The 13,926-nt window shown below is 38.8% G+C and overlaps 1 protein-coding gene across 1 annotated transcript in view; it reads right to left on the bottom strand.

The window, feature by feature from the left end:
- The window catches only part of dchs1a (dachsous cadherin-related 1a), a 101,239-nt gene that overhangs the window by 11,246 nt on the left and 76,067 nt on the right, over positions 1-13,926 (bottom strand). The window contains exons 3-11 of the mRNA XM_084419055.1: positions 13,360-13,548; positions 12,517-12,748; positions 11,861-12,097; positions 10,440-11,480; positions 9,509-9,696; positions 8,538-8,634; positions 6,777-6,934; positions 3,278-4,127; positions 80-319 (exon numbers count right to left, since the gene is read on the bottom strand). Coding sequence (XP_084275181.1) covers positions 80-319; positions 3,278-4,127; positions 6,777-6,934; positions 8,538-8,634; positions 9,509-9,696; positions 10,440-11,480; positions 11,861-12,097; positions 12,517-12,748; positions 13,360-13,548 — 3,232 coding nt within the window. The remainder of the gene's footprint in view (positions 1-79; positions 320-3,277; positions 4,128-6,776; positions 6,935-8,537; positions 8,635-9,508; positions 9,697-10,439; positions 11,481-11,860; positions 12,098-12,516; positions 12,749-13,359; positions 13,549-13,926) is intronic.

Below are 13,926 nucleotides of genomic sequence, written 5' to 3'. Positions count from 1 at the left end.
TTTATTAATGAAAATTAGAGTATTTAAGTATACCACCAATGGCCCTATATATATATATATATATAGGAGTATATTTTACCTTGATCCATATCAGAAGCTGAAACGACCAGCACAGTGGTTCCTGCAGGCTGATTCTCTGCAATAAAAGCTTCATATTCGCTTTCCTCAAAGTACGGCGCCTCGTCATTTACGTCAATCACCTGGATTGACAGTAACTGGGAGCTGCTGTGCTGTTGTAAACCGTGGTCTTCTGCCACTATGGTCAAGTTGTAGAGGTCTTGCTCTTCACGGTCAATTGGTCTAAGAATAGACAAAGAACCTAAAGAGGAAATAAGCAAAAGTGTTAGGCTACCATATGATGAATGTAATAAGCTTTGTGTCTGGTATTTCTTGTGAGTGATCGCCTGCTGAACTGCATTTAAACAATTACACAGTAATGAAGCCATGATGTAAATTGTTTAAAACAAAACCACTCGCGCTTAAGCAAAGCCTCATTCACACGCTCGCACGACGAATGATTTCCATCTTGTAGCACACTTTGATCTTGCATAAGCAACATCACAGCACGAAGAGTTGACGCCTTTCTTCTGTGTTACAAATGAGTGTAAGTCATGCGACGTATTTAAATAATATTTTTTTTCCCATGCGGAGCCCTCCCTACCTGAACACTCGCCGAGCCACTGTAACAGCTCAACTATCTGGCCGCAGTTTATGAGTTTTTTCCACAGCAAACACAAAGAGCGCATAAACAAGCACTCTAGACACGCAACGGCCCTGCCTGCCGTGCCCTGCTCAAATTTGGGGGTGCCAGCGCCCCTGTCGTTAGCCTACCAAAAGCGAGCGGTGCTTCTATTGATCCAATCTCAATTTCATGCTTTTAAAGAACCAGACGAAGTGATTCAAAGCAGGCTGTAAAGGCATGATGGGAACTAGGACACTAGAGGGTGTTTTCGTTCTGTCTTGATTTATTTTTCCCTCTCTTCTATCTCCATAACGCTGAGCTAACATGCCTCTGAGGCTTTAATCTGGTTAGTATTACCAGCTTGAACATTTTCAGACAATTTGACTCCTCAACATTTGTGCTACGATAACGTAAGGAGAAACCAAGAGGAAGAATGGAGATGTTTTGCTTTTCTATTCTCATGTTAATAGCTGAGAGCATTAATAATGAGCTTCCAAAGTAAAAGAGTTTGCACAGAGGGTTTGTCATTTACAAAGCAGACAAATGTTATTTTAAAGAGACTGCTCTCCCCAAAATGAACATCTTATCATCATCATTTACTCAACATTGTGTCGTTCCAAACACACATCTTTTTTTGCTTTCATGGATTACAAAAGTTTTGACTTCAATGATGCCTGCCATTGATTCTCATATCTGATGATCTCAAAACTCTCAGAAGAGAATAATGACTGTAATTTCACTCTGTTTCTCACACAAACCAACATATGACTTCAAAATATTTTAAAATACAATGCACTAGTAGTATGGACTGTTGTTGGCCTGATATCAAAGACAGGGCTTGTTAAACTCGGATTAGGCCTTAGTTCAATTAGGACATTTAAGTAGCTTATGAATGTTCCTTAGAAGAAGAAAAAAACATTACTGGTGTGCATCTTGAGATAAAACAACATGCATTTTAGACTGGGACTAGTTTAAACCTTTTCTGTAAAACCAGGTGCAGCTTGACAGCCTCTGGTGACATTTACTGTACTTTCACTGCATAGAAAAGAGGTTCATTCTCACTTAAAATCACTTTAAGCTTATGTAATATTTGCCTATATTTCAATTTTTTTATATTTGATTGCACTATATTTTGATATACAATTATTTCTGTAGTCTGTTATTGCAATTACCAGTACAACAGGTTCGAGCATTGTGACCACAAGCTTAAGTACAGACTTGATCTAGTTCAATAAATTTCGGATCCTTAATATCGAGTGTGGTATATCAAGCATATCAAGGTCCACAACAAAGCTATATGGAACAGAGAAACACAACCTGATCTTTCTGTTAGTGGCAGAACATGCTGTAAATAGCTACCAGTGTACTGTCTTACACTCCTGCTTTATCTCATGAATGATGCACTAATGCACACACACACACACACACACACACACACACACACACACACACACACACACACACAGAGATGAGAGAAACTGTTCAGAACTCACAGCACAGGACAGCATTTCTCAGAATGGATGAGATGTTGAGCTGGCAGTTTTTAGGATTAAGAGAACTAAAGGGCATTTAGAGAATTCTGACTTGGGAGGAGAGGAAAGATGTGAGTCAAGCAGAAATGCAGAATCAACATGAAGGTGCGTTTCGCATGCGATGCAATTTTCCATGGAAGTCTGGAACGACATGAGGGTGAGGAAATGATGACAGAAAACTAATCCCTTAATGTCCTGTTCACACGTAAATTCAATCCCTGCTGCATGTCCTAATGTTACTGCTAGGTTGAGTAATTGGCCACAGCATTTGAAAATCACTCAAAATGCAAGACACCTCAAATAACAAGGTTTCAAAAGATAAACAAACAATATGCACAATTATGGTTGCATTAGTGCTAACCTTTCTTATCATTTTACATACCCATCACAGCATCTTTGTGGTGTTTAGCATTGTTTTATAAATTAGAATGAGTTAAAATGTGATTAAAATCAGTTATCATTTTGTATTGTTGTATTGTATTGTAAATGAAACTCATTAAATTGATCAAAAGTGACAATAATAATTAGGGGTGCAACAAGACATGGATATGGATCGTGCATTGATATAATATCAATCAATATCGATGAATCGATCGATTTAGCCCTGAATCAAATCGCATCGTAATCGTATCGCAGAATTTTTTGAGGTATCGGCAAATATCGTATCGCTGGCTGAGAGAATCGATATCGTATCGTATCGTGATGAACTGTCCGATTTACACCCCTAGTAATAATGATACAAAAGATTTGTATTTCATATAAATGCTGTTCTTTTAGACTTTCTATTCATCACAGAGTCCTTGAATTTTTTTTTCACAGAAATAATAAGCAGCACAACTGTTTGCAACATTGATAAAAATAAGGAATGTTTCTTGAGCACCAAATCAGTGTATTAGAATGATTTCTGAAGGATCATGTGACACTGAAGAGTAATGATGCTTAAAATTAATCACAGGAATATATTACATTTTTATATATTTTATGTATGAAAGTATGAAAAGGGAACAAAAATATATAGTGAACATCACGCATTTCATTCAGACTGAGTTGCTGATTAGTTTACCTGTATCTGGGTTAAGGCTGAACTTTGCTCCGGTGTTGCCGCTCTGGATACGGTATGTCACTCGTCCGTTCTCTCCCTGGTCTGCATCTACAGCCATGACATAAACCAAGACAAAGCCCACAGGCTGGTCCTCCATCACACTCACCACAGACGGTGAGATGAACACAGGGCCATTATCATTCACGTCAGTGACAAATATGCGGGCTGTGACTGTCCCGCGGCGCCGCTGACTGACATCGGGTGCCGAATCAGTCGCCTGAACCACCAAGAGTAGTGAAGAGGTCCTCTCATGATCCAGCATCATTCCCAAAGAGAGAACTCCTGTAGTTGGATCCAGGAACAGGAGATCTGGGACGTTTGGCCACTGTTGAAGGATGGAATAGTGTACTTCACTGTTGGGTCCACTTCCGTCTTTATCAATGGCCTGGAAGGTGTAGATAGTCGACCCAGGATCTGCGCTCTCAGGGACGACTATGATGACGGGGTCTTCGGGAAACTCGGGAGCATGATCGTTGCTGTCCTGGACATCAATTACCAATGTTACAATGTGACTTTTAGGGAGGGGCATGGAGAAGTCATCCACCTCAACCTGGAGAGTGTATCGAGGAGCTTTTTCAAAGTCAAGCTCATGGGCCAGGTAAACGTCACCCGTCTGGCGTTCTACCACAAAGGTGCCGTCAAAGTCTGTTCCTCCCACCACCGTGTACGTGACCTGGCCTGCTTCAGGAAGGGTCTGAGAATCAGGTGAACGTAAAGACCCCACGATAGAGCCGGGTTTAGCTCCCTCCACAGAATTCAGCGTTAATGGTTGGGAGTTAGCGGTGGCCGATCCTTTACTTGAGCTCAGAACCTGTAAAGAAAGACAAATGTATGTATTAGATTAAGAGGCTGAAATGATGAATGCAAAGCATTGCTAAATGTTCGGCATGTTCATTCTACAACAGGAATGGAGCTTATTGGATTAAACTAGATTCAACTTTACAACTGTAAAAAAAAAAATATATATATATATATATTTAGCTTATTTGTCAGTTTTGCATCATGTTAGTCCTATGCGGCTGTGGTAAGTCAATAAAAACATTTTTGTAGATATTTTACTATCTGTATATTTTTACTATTTGTACGTTTTCCTTAAGTTATCATCATTAACTAAAACAATAAAAAAATGTCACTGCTTAAAATAAAATAAACTGAAATTAAAAAAACATTTTAACTATATAAACACTATTTAATTTCAGCTTGATGACAAGGCAACATTTTTGCATTACAAGTAAAAAAAGAAAAGAAAAAAAAGTATCTTTGAAAAAATAGCAAAACACACGACAAAATTACTAAATCTGTAACTAAAATTCAAAAACACACAATATGAAAATAAAATCTAATTCTAAATATTGACAATTATAATAGTACATCAATGATCCTAAAACAACACTGGATCTAAAATTGCGAACACACTACCAACACTGTTTATAGTACAAATATATACAAAAAGGTATTTTGTTGACTTGCCTAAACCACACAGGACTGATACTAAGCAAAACTGACAAACAAGCCAAATGGGAATGAAAGTAAACAAAAATGTCCCATATTATTTTTTATTACTATAAACCACAAAAGATCTAACTTTTCGTCTTTTGGTTTATTATTTGATTTTTATTTTGAGTTATTTTACTACATATCAGAACAGACCTACAACCCATTAGTCCTGCCAGTTGACTACAAATCCAACAAAACAGAAACATATTGCAGCCCACATTCTCTATTCTTTTTACAGAGAATGAAAAATAAAGTTGTTTTTTTTGGTGGGGGGTTACAAGCTCAAACAACAAACCTGCTAGCATTAATCAGAGTTAATTTGATGGGTCTGTGCCTGCCAGGAAAAACAATACTGGATTAAAGTAAACATAATCAGAATAGGAAACTGTTAGAACATTCAAATGTGCAAATATTCTTAATAAAAATACAGAATCCTCATAGATGACTCACTTCAAAGCAAAAGAACCTCACTTCCTAATATGGAAGCCTGCACAGTTTCTTTTCATAGATGAGACATTGTTTTGATAGTTACTAGAGCCTGTGTATGTGTGTATGTGCACAGAAAGAAAGAGAAAGACAGATACAGAGAGATGGAAACAAACATTTAGATAAGGAAAAACATAAACAAACTCAGAGACATGCAAGTTACTAATCCTTAGAAGTTATGTGTTAAAAGTATGCACTGCAATAAAGGTGCTCATGAATAACCTATTAATTTTTTACTATGCCTAAATCATCATTACGCAGCAGTGTGATTAGTATATTGGCAATAAAGAGATTCTTGAGGCCAAGTCTTCTAATGAAACATAATAGGACAGAGGAGTAATTAATCCCACATTAAGCGGTAAATGACACGTCAAAGCACGTTCCAACAAAAGATCAACTTTTTTCCCCTTTTTTCTGCACAGCTGCTTTTAAATCAAACTGTTGATTTCTAAAAGTATCAAAACCTTGCCAGAGCTCTTTTTATTCTAATTAGATATAAATTATAAACTTCATTATTTGTCTTGGCACATACATAACAATATTAAATGGTTACACAGCATAAATGTGTTTTCCAGGCATTTGCATGTTGGAATTTACTACCGTTGATGTCCGTTGTGTCTGTTTCCACTCTGTTGACTAGTTGGAGAAATATTAATTTGATCACTGGGGTATTTCACAAGGAGCTTTTCTGTTCTTCAAAGGGCTACTGAACTGTATTACGAGACTTTGACACCACATAGCAGAAAGCACAGCTGGCACTTGTATCGGTGCAGCTGGGAGACGGTCACTCCTACTTTGAACGTTTTACACCGTAATATCACGCTTAAAATGTTGCAGACAACAACGGCTAGAGGGAGAGGGAAAAAAAGTCAAGGCTAAGAAATTCATCTTTGAGCACCTAAAATTAGCCAGCTGAGAGTATTTTTCCCGGCATTGCTTGGGGAAGGTTACAAGACTTGGACTAGGAGAGATGAGCTAGCTATGGAAATTTGCAATGCAAGAATGTAAGCCTTGATTAGGCCAACTTGATCATTCCATATTTCCTTCACATGCTGTTTAACCTGAGAGTGGATGTAAACGGATCCATTCCTGTAGAGAATAATCTACAAGTTCATATTTTCATATAACAGTATTAAATAAATCATTTTGCATGTTATGAAAAGGTGATGAGTAGATCCATGTGGCGGAAGGTGTTATTTTTAACTTACGATGAAGCCAATCTCTGATATGACCAAAGACCCTTGTATTAACTTCCATTTTTGAAGGTTTATAGCCATAACTAATCAAGGTACAATATACATTGTTAGGAAATTTGTCAGGAAACCTGCCAAAGAATGAGGGTCCAGAGGGGATGTTTAATCCATCTGTCTTCCAGTGGATTAAATTTGCATGATTTGGATTGGTTCACAGACTCTAGGTATATCTTAACCTTGCCACTGTTTCATGTGTCCCATCTGATTCCTGGAGGGAGACTGACCTGTATTTTCAGTGTTATGGTGGAGCTCTGAGGGGGTGAACCTCGGTCCGAGGCCAGAACGATGAAACTGTACTCAGGCCGCTCAGAATGACTCAAAGGGGAAGAGGACCGCAGCTCTCCGGTGTTTGGGTTCAGAGTGAAACGTTCAGCTCTAGGACCTACGGCAAAGACAGGATGGAACGGGCAATCAAAGACAAGTTTGTGTGCATCACTGTATGTTCTAACCAGTGTGGGGAAAAGGTACTTTTAAAAGTAATGCATTACAATACTGCTTAACTCCCTAAAAAAGCAACTAATTGTGTTACTTGGGTACTTTCGCATTACTTTTTCTCACCAGAGAAGAAAAAAAAAACACTTAAAAAAAAGTCATTTTTGCCTATTCAAATTGTTCGAATTTGTCAACCAAATGTCAGCAGCAAATACATTGGTAAATAAAGTGAGATTAAATACATAAAGTATATTTGTGTTATATTTAATTATAGTACGTAATATTCTGAGTTTGCATTTTACTGTTTTTATTCATTTATTCTATTTTTGTTCAAGTGAGATGAGTAAATGCTCACATTCAATCTAGAACTACAATAAGCATCATGTTCACACACAAAGCCTCTGCATCTCACGGAGAGCTGTCAGTCAATACATGGGAAAACAAAGTAACTTGCGTTACTTATTTGAAACAGTAACTCAGATATATTGTTGCAAATTTAAAAGAAATGTGTTACTTTACTAGTTACTTGAAAAAAGTAATCTGATTATGTAATTCGCATTACTTTTAATGCATTACCCCCAACACTGGTCCTAACCAGATAAAGAATGATTGGATAGACCATTACTCTACTGTACAAAGGCTGCATATGACTTCTGTGTTGTTAGAGATCCCATCTGGATTTAATTAATACAGAATGAAATAGTTATGTGTCAAATTAAGTAAATCTGCTACAAAACATATTTAATGATCTCACGCATCAACACATTACCTTCTACACTTCACGTCACGCTGCCTAAACTGATAAATAGCAGAATATTATCGCATGGGAGCAGATCTCCTGGGCCGGCGGTACCACTTTTAGCATAGCTTAGCATAGAACATTGAATCGGACAAGACCATTAGCTGTCGTACAAAGTTTCTTGATTATTACGCAGGAATGAGAGTATAGTTCCTAGCCATATAAGCCTAGAAAATTTTAACTTTACATTTTCCGTCGGTCTTAGTACATGATGTAACTACAGAAGAGTAAAGTTTTAAATAGGAAAAATATCGAAACTCTTTGGTCATTTTTTTGAGAGAGATGCTAATGGTCTTGTCCGATTCAATGATCTATGCTAAGCTATGCTAAAAGTGGTACCGCCAGACCCGGAGATCGGCTGATTGGATTCGAAAACGGTAAAACTCAACTGTTTAACTCTGGGCGAGTTGTAAAATGAGTATCCCTTTAACAACAAACTAAAACTATAATTTTTTTAATTAAATCAACTGCAACGGAATTAATCATTTTGTTAAGTGCTTGTTTTCTATTTGAGCGGCATCACAATGGGTAACCCCACCCTGCCCCGTCCCATCCAAATCAAATCTCATTGGTCTGAAATGTCTCTTCAAACCACATTTACCATTAAATATCCTTTGATTAGCTGGGACTGTGTCATATTGCATAGCAGTTTCATGTTCAGTAGTCAAGACAAAATGCTTATCATTGTAAACTTTGCATGTGGTTACAAGATGTTTTTGATTAATTGATTTATTCACTTATGCATCGTTCTTACCAGACATAGAGTAGAAAATAGTTCCATTTTCTCCTTCATCAGGGTCTTTTGCATGAATAGTTCCCAGTAGAAATCCAGATGGTTGACCTTCTAGTGCCTGTACAGAGATTTCAGTTAACTTTTTTAATCAATGCAGCTCACTACTATATATAAAATCTATATGTAGTAATGTAGTAATCTGTATGTTTTCCCAATGTAGTAGTCTGTGTAGAAATGTTAGAACATATAGTACACTACCATTCAAAGCTTTGGGGATGAAATAATTTATTACTTTTTTTCTTATATTCACCCAGTCTGCATTTAGTTGATAAAAAAATATTACTACAATTTCAAATAACCGTTTTCTATTTGAACCTAAATGTTCCTGTGATGACAGCTACCATTTCTCTAGTTTTCAGCATCACATGATCCTTCAAAAAGAACTTTAATATGCTGATTTGGTGCGCAAAAAACATTTCTTACAATTAACAATGATGAAAACAGCTATGCTGCTTAATATTGTTGTGGAAACCGTGATCTTTTTTTTTTTTTCAGAATTCTTCGATGAATTGAAAGTTCAAAAGAACAACATTTATTTAAAACAGAAATCTTTTGTAACATTATAAATGTCTTTACTGTCACTTATAAACAACTGAATGCATCCTTGCTGAATAAAGGTTTGCATTTGTTTTCTTACTGACGCCAAACTTTTTAATAGTAAAGTTATTTCTTTTGAACATATTTGCCTTGTTTCAAGAAATCTCATCAGCTTAGCAAGTTCTAAAAAAAAAAAAAAAATCTAATCAAATTAAAGTTTTATTGCTATTAGTCCATGTTTATAAGCTTTAAGGCATCTACATGCTAGCGAACTCCTAAAAGTTGACACAATGAACCTGTAGAACATATGCTGTACACATGTGCACAGAATAGTACAGTTTTTCTATTCTAGAAGATATAGTAGAGGATTATGAAGCTAATATTAGCTCTCATACCTGCAGAAAGAGTTCTCTTCCTGTCTGAGCATGGCTGAAGGAGGGTGCGTTATCATTCTCATCCAGAACCGTGATGAAAGCAGTGCCTGTAGCGCTGCGTGCAGGGGTCCCACCATCCTGAGCCACCACAATGAGCTGGTAGCTGGACTGAAGTTCACGGTCCATGGAAACCTTTGTGCTTATCTCACCTTTAAAAGAGCAGGACAGATGGAGAACACAGAAAAAGGGTGAGAAACTATTTCACTGCAGAGGAAAATGTCAGTGGCAGAAGGCACAGATGGCACATCCTGACATCAACAAGAGGATCCCCCACAGTTAGCAAGCTGCCAGAAGTCTGGAGCTGTGTGATGTCCAGTATGCTCAACAGCTCCATATTAAGGATGGGTCAGAATAGTCAACTAGCCGTTCAACAACTGACTAATGGATTACTGAGGATGGCTAGTTTATATAGATTTTCTTGTTTTAGCCTTATGTTAGCAGAAGTAAAACTTCTAAGACAGCATGCTAACAATCAGTAAAATAACTTTTTTTGTGAAGATTGTGATCTATAGCTTTCTGAAATTTAAGGTTATAGTAATTATTTTATCTATTTATTAGCTGAATATCTGTCAGTCAGCATGGTAACTTTCAGTAACTGTCAGCATGCTAAAAGTCTCTTTAGAAAGCTGTTACTTAACTTTTAAGAAATGCTAATTGACATGACCCTAAACCAGCCAAATTATACAGTGCTTGCTCAAGACCAAATAGCTAACTAATTCATAAACAACTCACCAACTGGTCAAATTTGAACATATGTAGTTTTGGACATCCTTAATCAATACAGACAAACATGATACCACAAACCACTAGAGAACTTGTGTAGGTGCCAAGTTGACCTTGTCACTCAAAGTCGTTTTGGTCTGTTGGACTGTCTGCCATATTTGATTCTCACCTGTGTGGGAGTTGATTTGGAAGTGGTGATCCAGATGGAGCAGGCGGTAGCTCAACCGGCCGTTGAGACCAGCATCTCGATCGCTGGCAGACACTCGGCCGAAACCCGTGCCTGCCGGCAGGTTCTCGCGCAATGCCAAGAAAGCTCTCTCTTGGGTAAATCGTGGGGTGTTGTCGTTTTCATCCATCACTGACACACGCACTGTGGCACTACCCGTCTTCTTCAGCTGTCCGTTGCCTGACGTGGCCAGTACAGTGAGCAAGTACATCTCCTTGGCTTCTCTATCCAAAGCACTTTTCACAAACAGCCAGCCGCTTTCGGACACAATGCCAAACCCTGCAGCATCACCATCTGGGTGCAAGTGGTAGGCTAGTGGGGTGGAAGACGTAGAAAATGGTCCAGCGGTGATGCCACCATCTCGGTTTACTGCACGAACCTGCAGGAAGCGTGTGTTGAGTGGTGTGCTTTCCTTCAGCTCTACTCGATACGTGAGGCTATCAAACATGGGACCTTGGCCGTTCTCGGCTTGTACGTGTATGACGAGGGTGAAGGTAGAACTTAGCTGAGGTGCGCCGCTATCTTTGGCAATCACCTGCAGGTCATAGCGGGGTATGGTCTCGTACGATAAACCGCCAATAAGGCGGATGTGCCCGCTGTTGCGATCAATGCTAAAGGTTCTCTGGGCACCGCCGCTAAAAATGTCAAAACTCAGAAGACCATTGGGTCCAGAATCGCGGTCTTCTGCTTGGACCTTGTACACCACTGTACCCATCCGTGTGTCTTCAGGTAAAATCAATGACTCGGAGGATGAGGGCAAGAAGACGGGCGCATTGTCATTGATGTCGGACACTGTAATTCGTACCCTAGTCTGGCCAAAGGCCGGGGGGTTACCGCAGTGTGCCTGGACTTCCAGATTCAAGCTGGGTTGGGCTTCGTGATCCAGAGGCAAGCTTGTTCTCAAGGCCCCAGTCTCTGAATCCACGGTGAAGTAGCCCATTGGGTCACCAGAGCTAATAGTGTAGGATATATCCTTCGAGACACCTGAGAACCAAGAGGGAAATGGCCAGAGACACATCAATTCACAGTGTAGCAAGAAAACAAGACAAAGAGTTATTTTTCAACACATAAGCCAGAATTTAGTGCCTCAAATATCCAAAGCAAATTGTTAAAAAAACCAAGTGGTGAAACAGAATCAATGATTAATGTTGATTGTAAATGAGGTATGTACAATGGTTCCATGCCTATTTGTACAAGTGGTGCACCAAGGAGAAAAAAGCCAGAAGACATCTGTCAGCGCACTTGAACACAGTCCAACGTGACTGATAAATGTGGGTATGCATTGAAGTCTATTTTGTGTGTTTAAACATGTTGAATTGTTGAAACGGGGGGGACTGAAAAACCTCTGAGATTAGCTCACCCACCATTCTTAGTGCTGGCCCGCACAACTCCAACTTGTGTTCCACGCAGGGCATCCTCAGAGACCAAAAAAAAGTATTGAGCTTGTTCAAACACAGGGGGTGCAACCAGTCCTGCCACTATGCTGATGTTGACCCTGGCATTGATTGGAGCGGTAAGGCCCCCACCATCTTGGGCTGAGACCACCATCGTAATGACTGAGTTTGCCTTTCCATGTAGAGCGCGTGACAGTGAAATCACTCCTGGGAAATGCACAACCAAAATAAATGTTTCTATTAAGTTGAAAGGTATCAGAATACATCAAACCATACTGAATACCCTGAAACCCAAACGATTCAAAAGTTTGGGATCATTTTATTTTTAAAGAAATTAATACTTTTATTCTGCAAGGACACATTAAAGAGACAGTAAAGGCATTTTATTGTTACAATATTTCAAATAGATGCTGTTCTGTTGAACTTACTAATAATCAAAGAATCCTGTGAGCATAAGAGACTTCTTTAAAAAACAATAAATAAATAAATTACTGACCTAAAAATATATTTATATGGTTTTAAAATCTTGTATATGATAGCAAATGTGGCTAATGTTGAAGTGCACTGATTATGGTCCTTGAACTTATACTTGGAACTTTGAATGAGGGTAGATCTAATCTTCTCACCAGTATCTTTATTGAGGGTGAAGAAAGGTGAGCTCCCTCCAGGTACAGTACGGTACGTCACTCTGCCGTTCTCCCCAGCATCTGGGTCATGAGCAGTCACCTTCAGGACGGAGGTCCCTGGGGTGCTCTGCGTACTCAGGCTCACTGCATAGCTCAGAGGGTAGAACGCTGGTCGATTGTCATTTATGTCTATCAGGTCCACCCGCACGTATGCCACTGAACTTAGTCCACCCTAGAATAAATCAGTTAACACTTTCTTTAATGGTCATTAAAGGTCTGATTGAAAAATATAAAATCAAATCTAACTAGATAATAAATTATACAGTACAACCAACTGATGGAGGCTGGCTACATAACAGGCTTAAAAATCTTAAGAAACAGAAAACATTCCCTAAAATATCAAAAGTCAAGTAAAAAAATTACGGAGTTAACATTTGCGAGGGGAGGAAGTAGATTGATTATATTCCCTGTTGAGAACTGCAATCTGCCGAGGGGACAACGTACACATGGGATATGGTTCTTGTCGCTAAACATCTTGCTCGCCAGGCATCCCATATGGAGCAAATGGCATGTCAGGAAAAAGCCCCAACTTATTAAATATTACAAGATGGTGCTCTTTAGGGCCCAGCTGCCTCTGAGCGCTTTAATGTGTCTGCTGAAATTTCCTTTAAAGTATTTAAGTATGCTTTAAAGTATTACTTAGGCACAGGATGCTAAACCACTACTGAAGAATTACTATGCATGCTGTTTTTTTCACTTGCTGCCAAAATGGACATAATTTACTGCACCTCTGAAAACAGTCTAGTCATATTTGATGAGGGATGTGGCTGCGGAGACACTCACCCCATCCACAGCTGTAACGGTGAAGTCGTAGTTGGCTGGACCCTGGTCACGATCCAGGCTGGTGGTAGTACAGATCTGTCCATTGTGCTTGCCAACGGTGAACTGAGACGGGGTTACTGAGCCTGGACCAGATCCCAGAGAGTAGGAGATGGAGCCAAAAGACCCACCATCAGCATCAGTAGCTGTAACCTGGAAGAAGAGAGAACACATTAGATTAAAGTTCAGCCAAATGTAACAAAAAGCTTAAGCAGAGAAGCCAGACTCTTTTAGTGTTCGGGACCATGGTTCAATGGGATTTAATCACAGGTCCTGATCTTTGTTCATGTTAACTAGTAATTGTTTCTAAACTCGGAATAATTATATAAGTATCAATATCCCTTTTTTTGGGGTAGGTTAAAAATAAAATCTCAATATTTTCAGCCCTTTGATGGTATCCGATATACATATTTATGCATTAAATATGTAATGGAAATCATTTAAAAGGGTGATACTTTTTGTGAACAATATTTTTTTAACAAACTGTTGCCAATTAAATTAAAAAATGTAAAAAGAGTCAAGCATAATAAA

The sequence above is a fragment of the Rutilus rutilus genome (assembly GCF_951802725.1).
Source record: "Rutilus rutilus genome assembly, chromosome: 9".
NCBI lineage: Eukaryota > Metazoa > Chordata > Actinopteri > Cypriniformes > Leuciscidae > Rutilus > Rutilus rutilus.
Note: the sequence above shows the minus strand (reverse complement) of the source record. Positions and strands in the feature narration are given on the sequence as shown.